The sequence below is a fragment of the Phocoena phocoena genome, chromosome 2 (assembly GCF_963924675.1).
Source record: "Phocoena phocoena chromosome 2, mPhoPho1.1, whole genome shotgun sequence".
NCBI lineage: Eukaryota > Metazoa > Chordata > Mammalia > Artiodactyla > Phocoenidae > Phocoena > Phocoena phocoena.
In genome coordinates this window covers 80,609,874-80,633,504 of record NC_089220.1, presented here as the reverse complement: position 1 = coordinate 80,633,504, position 23,631 = coordinate 80,609,874, and the positions used below count along the sequence as shown (strand labels likewise).

Sequence of the window (23,631 nt, the reverse complement as noted above, 5' to 3'; positions counted from 1 at the left end):
ACTCGCCTCTGCAAGCCCCTCCGCACTATCTTTCTTTATATGTAAGGGCCGATTTCCCGCAGACATCATTGTTATGATGGCTCATTTAATCAAACTGTTTAATTGCTCTGGTAATCACTATCATCATCACAGGTGCTCAATCATTCATCATTTTTGGAGGGCTTTATTGACCTCCGGAGCTCATTCCCCAGCCCTATTAAAACGGGGCCAAATTTCTCCGACTCCGCTTGGAGTCTCTGCAGGCTACGATCTAAGCCCAGTTGAGAGTTGCCCGAAAGCTTACAGTGAAGCAGAGATGAAAAGGGAGAAGGAAAAAAAAAAAAAGCCTATCCGCCTTCTCGCCTTCTCCCTCTTATTCTCTCTCCCCACAACTCCCTTCTCTCTCTCTCCCTCTCTCCCTCACAAACACACACAGAGTATTTTATTCTCCTTGAGCGCCCCCCCCCCCCAATCTCCCGGGAAGTCGGGTCAAAGCCACGCGCAGAGGATTCGCTACTTTCTACTCTCCAGAATGGGTTCAAAGTTGGAGAAGGAGGCGGCTGTTGAGGAACAATCTGTTTTCAATTCTCTGGGCCGGGGACCATGAACCAGGGCGAGAGCCAGGAGTTGGGGAGAGGGCGCGCTCGGAGCGCAGGCCCCGGCTGCTGGGCTGCCGGGAGCCAGGGGGCGGCGGGGGCTGCAGAGCTGAGCGCGCCGGGAGACCGTAGCTCCGCCCCCAGCTCGCGGCTCGGAGTGATTGACGCGCGGCCGCCGTGATACCCGCGGCGCGGAGGTGAGGCAGGGTGCAGCTCCAGCCAGGGATTCGGCGAGACATCGGCTAGAACTACTTTCTACGCAAACCATGTGGGATAGTTACCTTCTTTCCCTCCACTCTCCTCCTTTTCCTTTTTGGAAAAGTTCATTCGGAGTCGGCCCCATCTTCCTGATACCCCGAAATTGCCCGGTGTAACTAACACAGCCATTAGCCGGCGATACCGCTGCCTGGCCTCTTAGCCCCCGGCGACCACAACAAAGCTGGGCAGGGAGTGCCGGCCAATCCTCCTTGCTAAGCATTCTCTCTCTCTATGCATTCTCTCTCTCTCTCTCTCTCTCCCCCCCCCCCCCCGCCATGCTTCCCAGCTCTAAGTGAGATCCACTTTGGACTCGCACACCAGTCGCGCGCGCGTGTACACACACACACACCCTTTGGCAACATCAGACAACATCAAACATCCAAACGACTCCCTCCCATTCCTCCCTCCTGATTCCACCGCGGGCCCCAAAGACTCTCCAGGGTGGCCCTTGTCCTCAAAGCTTGAAGGGAGTGCTCTCTGAGTTAAGCTGGTCTCTTCTTGTCCTAGAAAAAAATGAATGTTGACAACAAGGGTCCTGGATCTGCACAGGGAAGAAAGTACCACTTAAAAAAACAAAAACAAAAACAAAACTCTAGCCGGGCGTTGGTACGGTCTGCAGATCCTGCTGCCTCTGGGTGTTAGCAGAAAGCCTTCGGGGCGCGATAATCGGCTGGCAGAGGAGTAGGGGGCCCGCGGAGCTAAAAGGAACAAAAGCAAGAGCGCCATGCCAAACGTCCCCGACACGACCTCGTTAGGCAGGAGCCGGGAGTGATGGGGAAATGAACTAGAAGCAAGTTTTTTTTTTAAATTAAAAATCTGAGGCTGTACCGTACTTTCCCTGTGGTTTTCTGCAGTTTTCCTCTCTGCGCTCTCCCTGTCCTCTTCATTCTCATTCTCTCTTTCCCTCCCTCTTTCCTCACGTGCGCGCGCGCGCGCGCACACACACACACACACACACAGGCGCACACGCACGCACACACACACATACTCCTCTTCCTCCTCCTCCCCCCCCTTCCCCCGCGCCTTCCCCGCGGAGGAGCAGCCTCGCTGATTTGCTCGGGTCGGCCGGGCTCCTGCCTCCCCTCCCCCTCCCGCCCCCCGCCTCCCGCCTCTCCCGCCCCCCCAACCCGGGCCGTCCGATCGCACTCGCTGCATATCAGAAGCTCCGCGCGGCGCGCTCCTCCTCGCTCCCGCTCCCCACTCCCGGGATGTGTCTCCGCCGTACGACGGGCTATGGCCACCACGACTTCCGGGTTCCGTCATTTCGTTCTCCCGCCGCCGACCCGCGCCGCCAAACTGAGGCTCTTCTATAAGCCAGGCAGCAGCCAACCTGCCAACACCTACTGACACTCACTCATCTCCCAGAGAGAGAAAGAGAGCGAGAGAGAGCGAGCGCGAGAGAGCGAGCGCGAGTGAGAGCGAGCGAGCGAGCGAGAGAGAGAGGGAGAGACAAAATACCTACCAGGAAAGGGGGGGAGGAAGTCCAGTTTTTGCAAACTATTCATTTTTTTTTCTTGATTTCCCCCCCCTGCTTTCTTTGAACGATACTTTAAAGAGAGAGGATCATATTATAGATACCGCGGGGGCAAAGCTAAGGGGGGGGAGGAAAAATTCAAGAAGCAGAAACCCCTCGCGGAGTTTTACTGGAAGAAAAAAACGGGTCTGAAAGATTCCTCCTCTTCATCATCATCAACCATCATTCATTCACTACCTTGACATTCCGGGCTTTGATTGACAGCTGGAGTGGCAAAAAGCCATGAAACACGACAGTTCGGTTACATGTGGGCTGCTGACGGGCCGCTCGTAACCTTCAGTTCGGGGGCTTGACAATTTTTTTTTCTTCTTTTTCTTCTTTTTCTTTTCTTTTTTTTTTTTTTTCCAACTGAGGGGAAGAGAAGAGAAAGAGGGGGAAAGGAGGACCGAAGAGGAGGAGGAGGGGAGGGGGGAGGAGGAGGAGGTGGAGGAGGAGGAGGAAGATCAGGAGGAGGAGGAAGAAGAGGAAAAAAGAGAAAAAGAAGAAATATCACAGGAAAAAAAAAAACTCTTCGTTGTCTTGCCTGGGCTTTCCCCCCCCCCCTAAAAATAACATATTGGAAAACTGGGAGAAGTCTCCTTGGTTTGGAAAAAAAAAAAAAAAGGAATCTTCAGCCTAGATCACTTTCTTATCCGGACTGGGATATTAAATATACGACACATCCAGGAGTTTATTGGAGCGCAGACTGATGGCGCAAAGGGTAGGTTTAAATCTCCAACACTTACCTAGATATAAATCCTCTCCTAAGAGGGGCCTGTCCCGATGCCTCCTCTCCCTTCAACGCTGCTGCTGCTGCTCGCTGCTTGATGATGGCGGCCAGTATTTAAAAAAATAGCAGCAAAATTATTCATCGGCTTCTTTTCCCCCCCGTGCCTCTGCGTGTGTGCGAGTGTGTGTGCGTGCGTGTGTGCGTGTCTGGGCGCGCGTGTTTCAACGCTGTGCGAGCGGGCGGGCGGCGAGTGCGTGTGAGTGGTGTGTGTGTGTGTGCGCGAGTGCAATTGTTACACGCTTTCGCCTCGCTCCAGCTTTTACCCCAGCAGCGCGATTCCCCCGGTTCTCCTGCTGCCGCCGCTGCCGCTGCTGCGCCGCTGCTGCCGCTGCTCCCGCGGCTCGGGGCGGGCACCGGCTGCGTAGGAGCCGCCGCCGCCGCCGGGGCCGCCGCTGGGGCCGCGCTGCCGCAGCCGCTGCGCCGCCGCCTAGACTAGCCTGGGCTGCTTGTTTTGTCTCTGAAATTGACAAGGACGCAGGGAATCCGCTGCTAAATAATGTTTCTGGTAACTTTCACATTATTCCCCCCACCCCACCCCCACCCTCTGCTCCCTGCCCCCGGGGAGGCACTGGCCCCAGCCTTCCCTAGTCCTCGGCGTTCTCGTCCTGATTATTAGCGTTTTTCTTCTCTTTATTTTGTTTCATTTCGCCTTTTGATTTATTGGATCCTCTGGAGGAGGCGAAGGGGGGTTAGGGGTGGGATCCGGGGCTTCCTCCTCACACTAACTCCACTTCTCCCTCGGTTGGCTTGCTACGGTTCTGCTGCCTCCCGCCCGAGCGGGACCTCCCGGCGCCCCCTCAATCCCCGGCCTCACCGCCCCCTCTCCCTACTCTAACGCTGCTCTCGGTTCATACTTTTCCATCTTTTAAATTTAAAAACACCCCCCTCCCCAACTTTCAACTCCGTTGTTTCGGCTGGTTTGGTTTCTGTGTGTTCAACTCGTGCTCGGTACTTTTCTCCTTTCTGACTTTGTTTTTATTTGTATTTTCCTCCCTCTTTCTCTCCTGCCTCCCCCCCTCTCCCCGCCGCCCCCTCCTCCTCCTCTCTCTTCTTCCCTTGGCCTTCTCCCTCTCTCTCGCCTCTATTCCTTCCCCACTTCTCTCCTCTCTCTCTTCTCCCTGCTTCTTTTCCTACCCTCCCTCGGCTCTCCTCGCTCTCTCTCACCTCCTGCGCCCCCCGCCCCTTTGCCGGGTTCTGACAGTACGATGAGCTGCCCCATTACGGCGGGATGGACGGAGTAGGGGTGCCTGCTTCCATGTACGGAGACCCTCACGCGCCACGGCCGATCCCACCGGTTCACCACCTGAACCACGGGCCGCCGCTCCACGCCACGCAGCACTACGGCGCGCACGCCCCGCACCCCAATGTCATGCCGGCCAGCATGGGATCCGCTGTCAACGACGCCTTGAAGCGGGACAAGGACGCGATCTATGGGTAAACCAACCTCCACCCCCTCCTGACCCAGCGTACTGTGTGAGTGCGAGTGCGAGTGTGTGTGTGTGTCTCTGTGTGGTGGGGGGGATGAGGGGGTGGACGACCAAGTGGGGAGTTATTTCTCCATAGGGTAGGGGGGCGGAAACCGCTGGCCTTAGGAAAGGACAGGGAAGGGGGCCTGCTCTTCTGCCCCTTGCGTGTAAGTCCTGGGGAAGATTTGGCTTCCTCCACTGCCACGGCCCCGTCACTCCGTACCCCAGAGCCGGGAGTGACTGATTCCTCAGAATCTGGCCAGGGCCTTCTCCCCAAGGACGGGATTCCTGGCCAAAGGACGCAGAGTTGGTCCTTCCAGGCCCCCTAACAGAGGCCCCGACGAAGGAGAAAGTTTCCTGCCGATGAGAAGCAACTTTTTTTTCCTTTTCTGTTTCCTACCGAGAGTCTGGGAGTCACTAAATGCAGTTGGAGCTGAGATCAGGGCTGCTTCTGTCGGCCAGGAAGTCCTAATCACCCTCTTCTTAATTCTCTGTAAATAAAGGGGGCAGACCTTGAAGTGCAGCGGGGTGGAAGGGGCTGCTGCTTGCACAGAGCAGCTCCTGGGGGGAGTAAGAGAGATGGCTGGAAATTATTTTAAATTCTGAGAGAACTCGGGGAGGGATGGGGGTGCACGGCCCCAACGTGTACCACTCGGGCCCTCCCAGCTGAGGGTAGGTGGGGAAGGCTGCGGGATGCCGAGGGGAGGGGACGGTGTCGGTAAACAGCAACTGCGCCTGAAGCCGGAGGCCACAAGCATCCCGAGGTGTAGCTAAACCGCCCAGAGGAACACAAAGGACAGGCGCACACGCACACTTCCGAGTTTTAACACTCGATTTATTTATTTTCGCCAGCTGGAGAAATGTGGTCTTTGAAAGGAAGCTCTCGGCGTGTACCATTCCTATTATTTTGGTCCCCTCACCCGGGCTTTACTAGAAGTGGAGCAAACAAGTTTATAAGGCAAGGGGGTGGAGATGTTAGACTGAGGAAAATATCACTTCGGGGGTGTGTGTAGGTGAGCCTTGGGCCTCCTCTGAAATGCCCATTAAAACGTGGAGTTAAAGCAATTTTGGATTTCACGGCGTGTTCCTCTCTTGGGAGGTCAGGGCTGGGTCTCAGGGTTTGGTTGGGCGGCCTCTGTCGTGCGGGGAGTGGGTCTGGATCAACACCGGGCTCCGGACTGCCTGAGCCTATTAGCTGTTTCATTACGTTCGAACCGAGGCTCTTTTTACTTGGCGGGCTAACTGGCCAGGGGCTTCTCCTACCAGATCTGAGGGAGTCCTGAGCTGAGGGAAAGGGCCAGGCCGTTTTTCCTTTCTGTTTCTGGCCCAGGCTCGGCTGGCTGAGGAAGGGTTGTAAAGTATGATGCGTGCCTGTGGTAGAAAGGAAGGAATCCGAACCCTCCAAACTTGTTGATTACAGTTCTTGCTCCTTCCCCTCTGCACCCCGTCTCCGTGTGTGTGTCTCTGCGTGGCGCTGCCCGTTAGGCACCCGTTGTTTCCTCTGTTAGCTCTGGTCTTTGAGAAGTGCGAGCTGGCGACCTGCACTCCCCGGGAACCCGGAGTGGCCGGCGGAGACGTCTGTTCTTCCGACTCCTTCAACGAGGACATCGCGGTCTTCGCCAAGCAGGTCCAACCTTCCTGACCCACTCACCCTCCTGCAGCCCCTCACTCCCCCTCCCCTTTCCTCAGAGCTTTACTTGAAAGAGAAGGAAGAGGCAGGGACACCCGATCTGTTCCTCCGGCCCCAGTCCTCGCTCCCCATCCTTGAGCCTGGAGGCAAATTGGAAGAAGAGATAAATATGGGTGTTTGTTTTTCCCCCCAGCCAGGAATACAGGGGCTCGACCCTCGAATTAAAGTTGACCTGCTCCTAATCTGGGGCTTGGCCTTTTCCCCCGCCTGCAGCTACTTGAACAAGAATTGGGGATAGGGGCTTTGAGGGCCCCGAGAGTGCCCGGGAGGGAAGGAAGCTGGGCGCCTTTCGGGGCTGTCGGCGCCGGCGCGGAGGTGAGGGAGGCTGCGAACCATAGCCCCGCGGATGGCAGGATAAGGGGGTACTTGGACCCAGAGAACGGCCCTGAGTTCTCGGCTACAGCTCAGAGGTTCCAGGTACCCCTATATGGGGCCAGAACTAGGAGGCCCTGATTCTTTTTCAACCGACCCCATTGACTGAAGGCACTAGTTTGTTTCATGTATTTTACCAAAGCCCCTCTCCTCGTCTCCGCCACTGCCCCTCCACCATCCCCACTCACACACCACGGTTTAGTCGGTGACAGGGTTTCTCTTCTTTTAAATGGAGTGGTAATTCATGCTGACTTTTCCCTGCTTCCTATAGGTTCGCGCCGAAAAGCCACTTTTTTCCTCAAATCCAGAGCTGGACAATTTGGTAAGGCTCACTGTTTCTTGCCTTTCCCCAGCCTGGGCCCCTTTCCTTGACCAGAAGCACACACTTTTCCCCGGAGCTCCGGGGAGTTCGAGCAGAGCCCTCTTTTGAAGCTCCAGAGCTACGGGGAGGAAGGGAAGAGCTTAGAGCCCCTGCCGGGGAGCTGGGAGTGAGGGGCGGGTTGGACGTCAGGGCGAGCAGAGCCCAGGGAGGCAGCGAGCGGGGACGCGGCGCCGAGAGCGAGAGCGAGAGCAGGGGATGCGCCCCAGGTCTCGGCCCCGGGAGTGAGGCGGCGAGAAGTGAGTGATTTCCTCTGTTTGCCGGGGCAGGCGGCCGAGCCCCGGGCAGCTAACCCGAAGGAAGTCACCGCCGGCGCGGCGGAGGGCGGGCCGCGGAGGTGGGCGTGGGGGTGAGGGGCAGGCCAGCGCAGGCCACTTTTAGGTGCGATTCTTTTGCTAATTTGCACGATTTCAATATTAAAAGTACTTAAATCCGCTTTCAAAGGCCCTGCCTCACCATTCTTCTAGAGTATTTCCTTCTTCAGTAAGGACGGATTTCGCAGGGTGTGCTGTTCTAAAAAGCTTTCTCACTCCAAAGAAGCGACTTTTTTCTTCCTTCCTTCCTTCCTTTCTTTCTTCTTCTTCTTCTTTTTTTTTTATTTTGGCCTGAGGTCGAGAGAGGCGACGTTAAAGAGGACTGAGGCGGAGAAAGAAGGCCTATCCCTAGGAAAGCAGTGCTTGTAAATAGCTCAGTATACGTGAGGGGTAAAGATATTAAATGCTTCGGCATAGGTTGAGTCAGATTCCTACCCCGTAGCCAATGAGGCAGAGATGATCAGTAATCACTTGGTTTTTCTGACGATTTCTTGATGTGTGGGCTTTGCCTGGCCACTTGCCTGGGTCTTCTCCCAGCCCCATTCCCTCACCATCCCCCACTAGAAACCTCCGAGTCACAGGCGTCACAGAGCTTTAACTCCACACTCTAAACTTTTCTTACAGATGATACAAGCAATACAAGTACTAAGGTTTCATCTTTTGGAGTTAGAAAAGGTAAGCAGGAAATGACACTCCCCACTTTGATTTGGTCACTTCCCTCTCCTGGTTGAGTTGGGATGTTTTTAAGAAACCTCCAGGCTGAGGGATTGAGAACCTGGAGAGATTCTGAGCAACTTGTTACCATGTACTTCCTTCACATTGCTTCTCGACCCAGGGCCTCAGAGGATGGGTGAATTAGGACAGCCCTGTCTTTTAAAGTAGCCACCTCCCCCCTTTTCCCCAGGCGTTCAGGATTATTTTGAAATGCAGCAAACCATTTGTGTTACTGGACATTCAGCCTGCTTGCGTCTCTATTAGGCTCAGAGCGTGCATTAGGTGCTGGCAGAGGGAATCATCCTCGCTGGGTTGTCTTTACATTGCTCTGCAGCTCAATCACTTTCCCCTGGAAACATACAAAATTCCTAGCTTATTGAATCGCAAATGCTAATGTTGTTACCAGTTCCAGCGTTCTAATGTTTTGATGTTATCATCAAATCGGATTTTCCCAGTCTGAACCCAGTTATTTCCAGTCCTGTTTCTGCTCCCTTCATTGTAACTTGTTGCTCAGGGAAGTCTCTGGAGAATAATATCTGCTACAACAATTGCTCTATTGTTTCCTCGCCTTCAACTATTACACCCATTAATTAGAGTTAGTTTGGAAGACATAGCACTGTTGCTCTTTCCAAAGGTAACCTTGCAACCTGATATTTTTTCCCTTTAAAAATGAAACAAAACCATGACAACAACAACAACAATACAAGCTGAACCCTCCACCTTAACCCTCCTTCTAGGTCCACGAACTGTGTGATAACTTCTGCCACCGGTACATTAGCTGTTTGAAGGGGAAAATGCCCATAGACCTCGTCATTGATGAAAGAGATGGCAGCTCCAAGTCAGATCACGAAGAACTTTCAGGCTCCTCCACAAATCTCGCTGACCATGTAAGTCTGTGAGCCTTTGGCATTCTTTTAAGACCACTGGGCAAAGCATTTTTGAAAAATTTGTTGTAACCTCTAGCTCCACTGACTGAGTTTTCTTTTTAAATAATCTGGTCTCTCTGGGGGTCTTTTTCTCCCTTTCTCACTACTTCTGCCATACCTTTCATCTCCATTTCCCCTTTCTTGGACCCCCTCCTTATTTATGTTGAGAAGCTAAAAAACCAGGGAGTCGATAGAGTGATTTGTGCTCTTAATGTGTAAAGTTTCCTGGATTTGGTGACTTGAGTGTCAGCAAATCGTCTGTTTGATATGGTGACCACTGCCTTTTCTGCTTTCTCAACTCTGTAATCATTGCAGCAGGGAGAAAGAGGCAAGAAAGCTAGCTGGACAGGATGGGGGAGAGAGAGGACTGAAGGAAAAGAGAATTGGGGAGCGAAGGCTGATTTCTCAGTCTCTTGCAGAGATGACAATTCTGAGAATTACTGGCAATCTTGCATTGCATTCGAAATAAAAGGAGTGAACACGTTATAGTTTTCTGAGCTTTTGCCGTATAGAAACTTACTGTCAGTATGTGGACTTATTGCCAAGTGCGTGAGGCATCTTCATAATAAAAGGCAGTAACCTTGATAAAACAAATATTAACAATGTATTATAGAAAGCTGAAGGGAATTCTGATTGAGTAACCATAGGTTAGTGGTTGAATTTTAACACAAACAGTTGGTGAATGAGGATGGAGAGTAGAGTAAGGAGGGACTGTGTGTGTCAGGCCAGGAACGGAGATTTCTTTCTATTCTCTCTGTTTTTAATCCTATTTTGGAACCGATCTAGTGAGTCTGATGCAAAAAAAAAAAAGCATATGTAGTGAGACTGAAAATTTGAAAAAGAAGCAAAGAGAAGAAAGATTGCAGCTGGTAGGAAAGGCAGGAGTGGCGAGGTTAAAGAGTGGGTGTGAACAGCAGTTTATTTATAGGAACCCAAGCCTGGGGGTGGGGGAGGCAGTGTCTATAGATTATAGTCGATTGAACTCACAACCTAAATGATATAGGCTATAGTCTACTAACTTGGTGCCTGAAATATTAATTTAACACTCCGTGAAGTTAAATGGGCATCGAGGCTTGAAGGCAGTTTGTATCACCACTATCACCCCCCAGTCCTGGGTATTAAGAGGAAAGAGTTGAGATGCCTTGAGAATAAGTTTCTCCCCCGCCTTCTCCAAAGGTTTTGAAAATGTACAGTCACAGATTTTAATTATTAGCCTTTGTGCTGTATGGAAAACCATACAGCCTAAGGACAAAAGTTAGAAAGAAAGAAAGGAAGGAGAAAAGAAAGAAAGAAAGAAGAAAAGAAAACCTCAGTCCTGAAGTCCAGTTCTGAGACAGAATAAATACTGTGACGTTGAAAGCTCCCATGCCTACCTTTCCTCTTGTCTTTTCCCGTCATGACAGAGGAAACGTTGGGGAGCTCTTTTGTATATTGAGTGTGTTCTCTGAAATCAAACGGGTGCGACAAGCAGCTATGGAAAGTTTATTTGCTGATATGTGGCTATATGATGTGTGGTTGTGGTCTGCAAGGCATGACACTCTGTTCAAAGTATTTGTTGTTGTTGTCATTTACTTGTTTATTTTCACTGCTTCCTGTTTCTATATTCATATGCATTTTGCACTGTTGGGGGGAATGGGAAGAAATCTAGTTACATGGTTTTGTAGGATGAGAAGTTCACAGTTGTCTGCAGCCAAAAGCTTTTCTTGTGCCATTTCTAGGGGTCTTGACTACTTGGTTTTCTAAAACAGTTTCTTGGCAATTGTTTTTTCAAGTGGATGTATGAACTAGAGCCTGCTGATGTTTACGTAGAAGAGATAAGGTAAACTAGGCTGTCTATAGTATTGGCTGATAGACAATGCCAATTTATGGAGCTATTGTAATATTAAGTTACACTCAAGAAAGAAGTTGTACCTAGGAAGAGAGTGCTTTAATAATATAACAATCATCATCTTTGAATAAAAGAATCACCTGGAACATTTGTTGCTTCTCTTTGAAGCCCCCAATCAAGTATATATGACAACTGATTTATTCTGAACCCATGAGGTCTTGCCACCTCATTGGGCATCATAATTTAAAACCTTTTATTTCCTAGAGTCTGAACTATAACATTTTTACTTTAGCCCCCTGCTATTTGTTTTGAAAGGAAGCAATAATTTGTTCCACCAGCAAACCGAGTGGGAAAGGGCGAAGTTTGCCATGGACTTGAATTTTTTGCAGGAGGTGAGAGGAAATCTTGGAGAGTTTTTACCATTTTTGATATTTCTGTACCATAGGTATATGGAATGTATTCATTCCCAAGCCTGCCCCTACAAAGTGAATCCTCTTATGCTTCAGCCTCTCCTGCAAGCTTGCCCTCCTCCTTCAACCCCCCAGCCACAAAAAAAGTGAAAATACCTCAGACCCACTACCTGAAAAGTGGTAGAGTGGGACATTTTCAGCATGTAAATGTATATCCAATTTGAATCTCCAGGTTTACTTTTTCATTTGCTTTGATATGCATATTTAATACATTGCCCCAGGCTGGATCTCATTTGGTGCACGCTAGTGCAGGGGTGATGATGAGCCACTTCAGAAGGACCAAGACAGCGTGTTGTTTTCTCTGTTTTATCTGTTGGCCCACTATTCTGATCTACTGGCTTCCTCGTGGTTTTATTTGCACATGAAATGCTGAGAGCATTTCAATTTATTGGCTATGAATAATGACAGCTAAAAAAGAAGTGTAGTTTAATTTGTTGTGTGCCAAGGTTTCTCTTCTGGAGGTGACAGTTTCTGACAGCTGTTTGACACCCCCAAAACACATACACCTCTATCCTTATTAAGTGATATCAAGCTACTTTGTGTGTGTGTGTGTGTGTGTGTGTGTGTGTGTGTGTGTTTAAGGAAGGAGCGGGCAGGGAGAGAGAGAGTGAAAGAGAGAAAAGAAAGAACAAGTGTGTGATTCTGCGTAGTGGAAAGCAGAGAGAGAAGCGTCAGAAGCAAACTATTAGGTACCAAGAGAGCTTTTGATTTTTTTATTAAAATTTTTAAAAATAGAAATATGTAAAAGTAATTGATATAAATATCTGGAAAGCAAGTATTTTTGGCTGACTTTCAAGAATGAGTTTTACATACTATTGCTTATTAAATGAGGCTGTTGTCTTGCTGATTTCACATTCCATAATTTTATATAAATAATTTGATGTAACGTAGATGCATTAAAAGAAGACAGTGCTAATGTCTTACCTTCCATACGTTAAATTCAGTGAAGATACTGAATTTGTTCATTTCTTATTGACACCTACGTGATGGGCATACTGATAAAAGGACGTTTGGAATTAAATAGAAAATAAAACTTGCAACATTGGCTACTATTTTGTCATGTTTAGTAGATACATAGTGAATGCTTGCTAATATCTTTAATATTATAAAGTCTTTTATCTTATGCCCTTACTATAACATGAGAGTAATTTTTATAGGTAGGAAACAGCTATTACAGTATTCTTTGGGATATTAGGGAGAAAAAATATGATGGTGAAAGGAAGTAGAACTCTACTTTCCAGCTGCAGTTCATGTTAAGTTTCCCAGACGTTCAAATTTATTATGTTTAAAATAAACATGTCAAGTAACCAATTCTTGAAAAAGTTTCAACTTGAAAACTGCTGTGGCATGAGTATGCTTTTCCTAGTCTGTACTGTTTCTGAATAATAGGTGATGTCCACATTTTCTACTTTACGTAATTTTAGATCGGGTCTTTAGCTCTAGTGCAGACAAATGATGTATTTTATTTGTCTGCACTGTAATATCTTTGTACATATAAAGATATTACATATCTTTAGATCATGTTTAGATAAATGAACTATATTTGTTTTTCAAATACATTCTCTGACCTAAGCTCCATTCACCTGAAGTGCATACGGTAATATTGTTATTCCTAATTAATGTGCATGAGGAACTACATTTCATTTATTTATTTATTTTGGATGAATTAAGTATAGGGAAGAAAATACAACTGTATCTACTAACAGTTAATGGCAGGTGCCTGAAAATTGAGTGGCTCTGATAACCTGACTAATAAAAGAAAAATTATTTTAATTTCTACGTTGAAAGCTGTATTTTAAATGAAAATATTCTCTTGTTTTCTTTTGCATCTCTGAATATGTCAAATTTATTTGTCTGTACAGTTTTAAAAAATGGGTGGGTTAAGTCAAAGGGAAGAATCCCTAGAACCTTGCTTCTGACAAAATTCAGGCAAGTGTCTGAAAAATCAGCCGGGAGTGGGCAGTGAGGAGACAGATAGGTTTAAGTGATTGGTCTATAGAATACCAAGGGGTAATATTGGGATTTGGCTAACATTAATAATATGAATGATTTATTTTATCAGATAGTTTCTTACGTTCTAGTGTAAGATCAGACCTCACGGTGTGTTATCCAAGGTCTCGGGGGACCTGTTCCGGGAAAGTTCTACCTCTGAGTTCTGTCTACCAACTCAAGGAGACCTGGCTGGGGGCATGGGCTCTCTGTCACTGTTGTGTAGTTTTTGGTGGTTGATGGCTTTTCTGTCAATTTCCCATCGAGAATAATTGTGTTATTGAAATCATGTAGGTTGTAGAGTTGGAGTCTGCTTTCAGAGAAACTGTGATGAGATGAAATTAAACAAAGGTGCAGTTGACAACCACAGACATTCACTATCAGATTAAAACTTTGATATATTAAAAATTCATTTTCCCATTTTTTTTTCAGGCTAAACGTCCTATACAGTATCCCAACACAATTCAAAATTATAGGAGACATTTTATAACGTGATAACACACCAACAATAAATTTCTGTCTTCTCTAAAAGTTGCTCCATTAGATGGAGGAGGAATCATTTGCAAAGAGTACCTGCCACTTCCGTGAGAGTTGCCCACATATTAATTCCCAAAGCCTAATAGAGGGTGGAAGCGGGGAGATGAGGGAAAGACCCCGGCTCTATTTACATTTTTAAAGAGTGAGTCCGTGTTCTGAAAGCACACACAGTTCTGAGTTCTTATGTCAACTTTAGAATAACAAAGTTGAAATTCCACCATTTTTTTCAAACTGTACAACTAACGTTTTTAACTTTTGTAGGCTTGACTACCTCATGATAGGAGTCTTCCTCTTCTTTTTAAAAATAATTTTTGCACAATGTTAATTAGGAGTAAAACATCTTAAAGTCAGGAAACCTGTAAGTTACATGAATTATGTGTACTGATACAAGCATATTTTGCCTTTATTGTGTGACTATCTCAAGTCAAACTAGTTTTGCATGCTCCGTTTGCTGATTAAAATATGTTTATATATGTTTATTCTTACTTTCTACCTACAAGTACATATTCTGAATTACTTTACAGTATTTTCCAAGTTCGTAGGTTTTTTTTGGCTTGGTGTTATGTATCGTGTTTTAGTTGTGTAGGTTCCAGAAAATCAAATGCTTTAAGTATTTTTCAATAATAGAAATAAGAAGTGGACGTGACCTTAGGGATTATTTTGTCTGACTTCTTAATTTTAAAGAGAGAAAGGAAACAAGTCCCAGGGAAATGAAGCTCATCACCTGAGGTCACATGACAGTTGGAGGTGGCACCCTTGAGTCTTAATTCCAATTTAAGGCTCTTTCTCCTATACCACATCCATTGCATCACCTTTTCATTTGGGGTCTAAGACGAGTTTCAGATTATTTTAGGTAAACTTGTGTGTAGTATAGCTTCTTTTTTAACTCCTAGAAGCTTAGTACATTTTACTTTCCCATTCGGTTTTGTATTTATTTAGAAATGCTTACACATTTTACTCCATTGCCTTTTTGTAGTGGAAAGAACCATGAGCGGTGTGGAATCATTTCAACGGTCCCGCCAATTCAATGGGACTTGTTAAGTATTGTCCTATAGGCAGGCCCCCCCGCCCCGAGAAATACCATAATGGTGTAAAACGTTATAATTTCCACCATATCTGCAACCTCAACAAAAGAGGCACGTGGAGGATTTGCTTTCTATGCCCAGAGACACCTATCCTCTCTATGCTCTTTCCTAGATTTAGCAAAATTCAATGATGGTGCTAAATCAATTTTTTGTTAACTTTCCAGGGAGAAAACACTGGCAGAATTGTGTTTTCTAGGGAAAGCTGTGTGTAAATGAGAAACAGAGGAGAGCAGCAGAGTGATCTCCTGTGGCCCCGCTACTACAAGCTCTCCCCATCTTGTCTCCTGCTTTTATATTAATTACAACTTGCATTATCAGCTGTGAGTCTGTAACCCAGCAAATAGAAAATACTGCCCCTGGAGACCTAGCTTCTTGTATCTATTTTCCATCTTCTTCTATTGTGCTCCACTCAGTATTCACTGCTTTCCTCCTGCTAACACCGCTCTTTAATGCAATTACATAAGAGCAAGGACAGTACCATATTTGACTCCTAATTATTAAAGCCTCTGGGAATAGAAGCATGTTTCCTTCTTGCCTTCGGATGTCTTCATGATACTTTTGGCTGAAGAACAGGACATATATTGTGGAAGGCATCTACCTGACTACTCACCCACACACGCGCCCACAGAAAGCATTTCTCTTTATTTTTCTACGTACGTCATGTGTTTTACATGCTTTCATATGCCACTTTGGTTTCAAGATTCACTAAACTTCTGCATATAATTTGGCAGAAAGCCAGGCAGTTATTCTTGAAAGATGTAAACTTGGAAACTATCTAGGGAGGGAGAAGAAGAAAGGAGTTGTGATACAAACAAATATTTCAGTCTGAGAACAAACCAGTGTTATGGGTAAAGGACTATATTGTATCTATCCATGTTGCTTCTAAAGCTTTTTTATGGAGGAGGTAGCAGTTTTTTATTGGCCAGATTATCAATATGTGTCTTTGATCAAGTCACCAGGGTGTAGCTGAATACAGAAAACTTTGGGGTAATTCTTCAACTTGAAACCTCAGAGGCATTCAGCTGTTTTTCCTACTTTCAAGTTAGATGAATATCCTGGTACTAGCTTGTGTCAGTCTCTCAACCTAGATCATAAACCTTGAGACACTCTATGGAAATAAACATCTTGTGACACTTTTGTAGGACAGCATCTTTGAGGATATGAGGGAGATAAGGCGGAAGAGACGGGGGCATGGTGGGTTAGATAGTGAACTTGAGCAAATTTCAGGACTGGGCTGAAAACCCAAGACCCAACTCGTTTGGAGGAACCGGCTGCTCTAAAAGTAATATTTGCTTACGTGGCCTATTTTTCACCCCTTTGGTTTAGAGACCACCTCCTCCAGAAAACCAGGGAAGGAAATCAACTGAATTATAAACTAGTGAGGCCTGACTTTAAAACTCAGTACAGGTTTGACTGATGGGGACAGACCAGTGCTTTCCATTGCAGGAAGTCCTTCTGAGTGATCCCTTAAAATCATTCTAGCACCCAAACAGAAAAACTCGCTGGACCTTCATTTGAACGATTATATAATAGCTATTAGATGACATTTGCCTTAAAACATAGTTGAGGTGTTAGTGGTTAATTAGTGTAATTTTCATGAGGGGTAAGGAGCTTTTATAGCAGCCAGCTTAATAAAAAGCCTGCAGTGCATAAAATTTACATCACTTGCTGTATGCACTGAAAAGTTTAGCTTAGGTGACTGTGTTGCCTTTTCTAAAAGAAGGTTCTAGCCAGTGTTGTTGCAGGACTAAACTCACACCATGCTATTCTTTGTTTGTTTGTTTCTTCCTTCCTTCCTTCCTTCCTTTCTTTCTTTCCTTCTTTCTTTCTCTCTTTCTTTTCTTCTAGCTCTTTATCTGATTACCATCGGCAAACAGCTGACGCGAAGGGATGGCAAATCTTGAAGAGTCCCCGTATTCTGTTTGCTTTTAGCTTGAAACTATTGGAGGGGTTTCTAATTTAGATAAAAAGAGACATCACAGGCACAACTTTGTCTTCATACCGGCAGCAGAGAATCTTGGTTTTCATTTTATTCTGCTCGACTTTGTTCCCTAATCTACTTTCGAAAATGGATCTTTACTTTAGAGATCTATACCTGTGCCATATTCACAGTCACAACATTTCTGCTTAAGGTTTTCCCTCTGAATCAATGGCTTGCGTGATAGCAGTGTCAGCAACATTATTTGATAGAGGTGTCATTAATCTCTAGAGCTTTGGGTCATTTCACCATCTATCAAAAATGCTAAATATTAATTTACAGTGGTTTGTAGCAGGTCTGTAGAGGCAAACATGGTTTTTGTTGTTCTTCTTCCAAATGAGACTCGCTCCCTATGTTGTCTCACCTTGGTTTCTTGATTTCATTTTGGTGAAGTTTTATGTTCTATTTGTACATTATAGGGTTGAAGTTGAGAAAAATGATAGACTGATTTTTTTCTGGATAAACTATATATAATGACAACACGGCAAAGTTGTTTTCAGATGGTCAAGATGTTAACATGTTGCCTACAGGCATGTGAATCTGAGTCCTTAGTCACCAATTCTTGTAAGAAGAAATAGTGTACTTTGAGAGATTGATGGGGCTTTTCAGATTATTTTGCCCCTAAAGTACTGCCTCGCACCCCAGAACAAATTTGCTTGCTAGTAGCTCTGTGTGCTCAGTTAAAGTCATTGCATACAGGTGACAAGTGTACAGCTCTGTCCTTAAGGCTGGTCTGTTTCATGTGCTGTTCCTACTCTCCATTTCTGCCAGAGGAAATTCCATCTCTTGCCTGCCTTCATGTGGTGCTGATAAAGTCCTTCCTGTACATTAGAATTCCTGTTTTCCTTTAAGCAACAGCAGGGTATTGGGAATGATCAGGAAAGGGGAGGAGGAACAGGAGAAGAATACACTCAGCAAAGTAGCGTGAGCTATAACTCTCGGCTTACCTTACGTGTCCCTTAAAACAAGCAGTTCTTCCAGGAAAAAGCACTGCTCTGTGACTTTAAGCCTTCCATGCAGCTCAAAAGGAAGTCCTTTCCATCTTATTAGATGGGTTACAGTTCATAGTTGTTTCATTTTCTGATTGTTGTTTGTGCAAATTAAAGCAGAAGGTATCGATGCAGTGATTAATATTATTGTCTCTGTCTCTGTATAATAAGTTGACGATAATTTTGAGAGTCAGTAGGGCAGTGTATTTGATGTGAAGGGCTGTCCCATACATTCTACAGTCTGTGAATTTTTTAAGGGAGTCATAGAGTTTTGTAGATGTTAATGTTCTGAAGTATTTGGTATCCAAGAGCACTGGGACCTATTTCTTGGAAGAGTGTGCCCTAATTAAGTTAGCAGGCTTTTAGATTTTTAAGGAGGTTTTCTTTTCCTAACTTTAAAAATTCACTTTATTGAGGTATAATTTGTATAATAAAACGCATCTGGTTTATAAGCATCTATTTCAGTTGGTTTTAGCAAATGTGTACACGGATGTAACCATCACTTCATCATGATTTTAGAGCATCTTTTCTTTCTTTTGGTACCTATTTCTGAAAAGACAACATACTGTAACATGGCATCTATATGTGCCCAGTTCCCCAAATACTAATATGTACGTATTTTTTGTCTCTCTCTGCACCTTTCCTCTTGATTCCTCATTTATGGCTGAAATGGTAACTGTGGGAAAATTCCTTGGCCTCCTGACATCAGAATCCTGCATCTTGGCGAGACCACGATGATGCAACTTCCACCCACTCAGCAGGCACCCCAGGGCCCTCCAGTGGGGGCCATGCATCCCAGAGTGGAGACAACAGCAGTGAACAAGGTAAAAGGTCAAGCATTCTCCCTGTGCAAAGTGGGCATGACTAAAATAACTTCAGTATTTTATGATATTGGAACATCTGCCTCCCTGCAAACAGGAGAGCAGCAGGTTAGGGAGTGTAATCAGCTGCTATTTAGGGAGACAGTATTTCCTTTCCTTCACTTACATTACTTACAAAAAAAAAAAAAGGCCAAAGTGAGATGTCTAATCTTTAAGCAGGCATTACAATAACAATCGATTAGTTCTGCCAATTCTTTTACAAATTTGGTTATCTGCACTTTACTCCGTGTGTAAGTAAATAGAATGACAGACCTACTTTGCTGCTATGATGCAGTAGTTTGAATTATACTATAAATGGGATATTTTATTCGTAACATCAACTATAAGGGTTTTCTATAATCAGGCAATGTTGCCTCTAAAGCACACATGATGCAAAAATCTGTTCTTTTTAGCTCCAAAGTACTGTGTGAATTTTATATGGAATCGTATTTTGGGAAGGTGGATTTTGAAATTCTTGGATTATTTGTCCCCATTTCCATTCAGCTGACGTGGTGACTTTTGTCAACAAATCCTAAAAATTAGAATAATCAGAAGGCAAGGGGGACGTCAACTACAGGTGACAAGGAAGCCTAGAGTAATTTAGAATAAATTTTACCATTTAAGACTCACCTATCACACAGAGAGCAATTATATATTGGTAGGGATGACTCTTCTGTGGCTAAAATAGTAATTTAAAAGAAGATGCATTATTGAATGTGGGCCAGGAAAGTGTATAGATTTTACTTTTTAATATTTTACATTAGATGGTGTCTGATCTCCTAGGTCTATTTCATCTCTATTATGACTGTGTTTATGGCCACAATATTTAAGCATTAGACAGTCTTCCAAGTGGAGGACAGTTTTTTTTTTTTTTTTTTTTTTGGAGGACAGTTTTAACAGCTTGAACTGTAGTCATATATGCCATTTAGAAAAGGGTGGTTGATGTAGGGCGAGTGTCTTTACTCCTCCAAGTTCCTGGCCATGGATTTTGGATTCCTAGTATTCTAGAAGAGTCTAGAAAAGTGTCCCTTCTAGGATGCCATTAACTTATGAATGGGTCCAACTTAGAATCTAGGTTTAACAAGTTGCAACTAACACAGAAATGAATACTATCAGATGGTAAATTGTGGAAGAACTTGTGAACTGTATCTGTTTAGGCTTTCTATACCGTTTTTATTAGACCACTTAGACAGTATGTAAGAAAACTAAACTATAAGGCATTCTGAAGATGAAATGTATATACATTCAGTAGATCTGCAACGCAGTGGCTTCACTGTGTTTCCACGTCGTGGAGAAGGACTTCTTGGTGTGGTTAAATCTGAAAAGCTTTCTAAGACTCCGCCCTTCCCCTCCACCCCAAATTACAGTGCCACAAAGGAGGGAACGTATTTATTAATAAAAGCAAATTACCCTAAACATGGTACGAGAGAAGGGGAAAGGAGAAGCAGACTAAATGGTCTAATGAGGCTATCTTCCAAAGACTGTTGTGTGTGAGGCTCGCTTTGACCTTTCACTTTGCTCAGGAGCCTGGCGCTTCATTTTTCACATTCTTGCAATTACGTTAACGCTTCAAGCATTTCTGACTCAAAGTCAGCTAGCAACACCAGGCATAACTCGACACTGTGAGTTTTTCTCCTCTCTGTAGATTCATTAACAGGTCACCAAGGTCCCAACTGAAATTTAAAACTGACTGGTTCAGTTGGCTTGGTTGAGTTATGGCCAGCGAGGTAGCAGGAGAGGACCAGAGAGAAGGGAAGGCAGAGAAGGACGACCCTGAGGTTTGGAGCACAGGACAGCTGCGGCCACGGCCAGGGCATAGAGTTTTATCATTTTGCTTAGTTTTGCTGGCTTATTATTTTTGCTTTTGTTTTTTTGGTCGGGAAAGAGGAAAAACTCTGAGACCAATACATTGGGTAAAAACCATAACACACAAACCTCTGTGTTGTGGGTAGCTGCGCCCACTGATGCCATGTTGAAGGATTTGATATCTGTAGGATTTTGTTCCTTTAATCATATCTCCGTGGGATTAAAGAATGGACATGGTAGCTTATGTATTTTGAGTACGAGGAAGTCAGTCATTTTACTGTATTAAAGTGTGAGGGACCAAAAAAAGTTATGATTCCTAGAAAATGGAGACTCTCTTGGCATGGAGAATTTCCTACCTGGCTGACCACATCAGTGACTCCAAAACACATGTTGAAGGGTATTCTATATATGTTTTCAAGGTGTTTTGTCCCACCAAATTGTCCAGAGTAGCTTTCTGTGGGAAAGATTAATTATCTGCTTCAGGGCAAAGTCAACAGAGATATTGACTGAAATCACATATGCTTATCCTAGGTTAAATCTTAGGGTCGATGTATAATGGAAAACCTACGAAGGAAATTTATGTTCTTCGTATTAAATATATTAAAGTGTTTCATTGGAAATCAAGCATTTTAGTTTAGAAAAGAGTTTTCTTGCTTATTCAGAATTTATTAGCACAACAGGCATATGGAAAACTGTAAAATGATTCAGTTTCAAAACAAATTATGATAAACAGAAAAAATAGGGATGAATTGTACTAAAGACAATGTTTTCATACACATTTTAAATTAAACTTTAATAGCCATATGCTGTAAAACAATATATGCATTTATGTTGCTTTATAATTTGGGGAATATTTCTACTAAAATGAGTCATATACATCTTTACTTTGGAACTTAAAAATATCTCATTATTTTATGACTTGATAGGGAAAGAGCTACAGTTACACAGGTGAAAGGTCATCTTTTCCTTCTCCGTGTTTGTGCAGCAAGCCAAAAGGAGGGGGAAAAATCAAATTTTAAAAATATTCTAAGAAACAAACTTGATAAAATGTGAAACCTGACCTTACTATCTTTTCCACACAGCACATGCCTAGCAGTAAACTACATAAATAGGAACCAGACTAATTCACTCTGATTTCTTTGGCTAAAAGCAGCTAAAGGAAGGGAGTTTATCTTGTTAGTCACATGAAAATGAAGAAAAAAGTCTGGTTTTTCAGGGATAAAATTAGGGTGCAGACTGGGACTCTGGGGAAGTAACTGGCCCTCTTTGTGTCTGGCTTCCCATCAGTAAAATTGGGCTTGATAATAAGGCTTGAGGTCCCTAATTCTGTACCTGATGAGTCAAAAGCTGCTTTGTATTTCATTGTGGGTTTTGCCAGAGTAAAGACTAGGAAGCAGCCCCCTTGTTCACAGAGCACTTCGAGAGCCTTAGATGAAAGGCACAATATATGTACAAAGTATTATTATTATTGATGGGTTTGTGTAACTCCCATTAACGCTGATGGGAGTTACGCATGTGAATTGGCAAGAGAATAGACCTCTCAGTGTTTAGAGCACATGAAATTTACATTTTTTCCAGTGCTGTAATTGAGATGTTGACAAATTGGAGGATATTGATGAGCCTTTGTTTTAAGTATTTCGTGCCAAGTTTGTTTTATTTTTTCCGGGTTTGAACAATGGTATGGGTTCAGCAGCAGTGAATAAAAAGGGTAGAGTAAAGATAACTTTGTATTTCAATATTTTGATGTGCCAGTATGAAATAAATTGTCTTAGGCAAATGGAATATGCTGTTTTAATCATTAGCTAGGCATGAAAGAAAAATTGATGTTGACATCTTTGCTGTAAAATTGTTGTAATGGGGCCTTCCTTACAATTCATTTTTGTAAAATTCATTTTGTACATTTTGCAGCAATTGAACAATCCCTGCACTGTGAATAGGCAGGATTCCCAGAAATACCGAGACAGTTGGCCCAGTAACTGCTGAGCTCACACTGCACACCACACGCACGTTAACCATACTGTTGCCAGACCCAGTTTAACCTAAATCCATTAGCATTCGAGCATCTATACGTCTCTCATCTTTCAGGACACAGGGCTGTACAAGCCAGCATAGTTCTCCTCAACTCTGCCACCTACCAAACTTCTCTGTGGATGTCTCTTTCTATCATCCAGGCAATGAGACTAGAATTCCATAGCTAGATATTTAGTTATTACACAGCTCTTCAGAAATCATGGTGTGGAAATCTAAAAATACCCACCGTAGATTTAGTGTGTTTATAGGTAAGCAGGAGTCTAAGATAGGATTACACTGTTGAGTTATTATATAATGCATGAAATAGTATCTTCTCCACCAAAATATTCCAGTTCTATATTTAAAGGAGGAGGGGGAAAAAAACCTCAAACCCACTTACATGGGTCCTGAATATGTTCTACTGGGATTTCTTATTCAGTCTAGGAAAACTCTGTCAATGGAATGTTTTCATAGTGGCGGCAATCTCTTTAAAATAACCCTAAATACAATATGACAGATGCCATCTGGCATAATCTTTTGCTAGTTGCTTTTAACTTTTATTTTTCCTAGAACTAAGTTCATCCAAAACTGGTCACTTACTGCTATGATAAATATGGTGACATTTCTTTTCCTTCCTGTCCTCCTAATTGTATCAGAAGATTCACTGAGAATGTAACTGAGAATCGAACATTGCCACAGAAGAAGCTGTTGCATTATAGAATATTTATGTTGCATTTTCATTCTCTTTTGGCTCCCCAAATAAAGTCAAAAAGAATACTATCCTTTAATCATCAGCAAACATGCAAATAATTTCTGTTGATTTTCTTAGGACTTTTTAGAATACCAACCGTTAGAAATAAAACTAAACTCTTCTAATAAATAAATGCTCTAGGAGCATGTAATGGTGCCCATAAATACTTAAAGCTTTCTATAATTGCTGTTAATTTTGAGTAATTTCTTCCTATATGTATCAATTTACTTGAAAAACCCGGAGTTGGGATTTCTAGATTTTTTTTTAACTTAGTCATGTAAAGGGATGTCTCCTGATGCCAGTTAGAGTTTAATTTAGAGTAGTAATTAAA

At 44.2% G+C, this 23,631-nt stretch overlaps 1 protein-coding gene across 8 annotated transcripts in view; it reads left to right on the top strand.

Moving 5' to 3' along the window:
* The first annotated feature begins 2,975 nt into the window (after positions 1-2,975).
* The window catches only part of MEIS2 (Meis homeobox 2), a 200,770-nt gene continuing 180,114 nt past the window's right edge, over positions 2,976-23,631 (top strand). For 3 of the 8 annotated variants that reach the window (XM_065872312.1, XM_065872316.1, XM_065872313.1), the window contains exons 1-7: positions 3,056-3,067; positions 4,338-4,570; positions 6,088-6,229; positions 6,936-6,986; positions 7,982-8,032; positions 8,809-8,958; positions 18,583-18,697. In XM_065872312.1, the coding sequence (XP_065728384.1) occupies positions 3,056-3,067; positions 4,338-4,570; positions 6,088-6,229; positions 6,936-6,986; positions 7,982-8,032; positions 8,809-8,958; positions 18,583-18,697 (754 nt within the window). Of the gene's footprint in view, positions 3,068-3,632; positions 3,642-4,337; positions 4,571-6,087; positions 6,230-6,935; positions 6,987-7,981; positions 8,033-8,808; positions 8,959-18,582; positions 18,698-23,631 lie in introns of those variants that run through there. The other 5 variants (XM_065872317.1, XM_065872315.1, XM_065872319.1 and 2 more) reach the window with 4 other exon arrangements.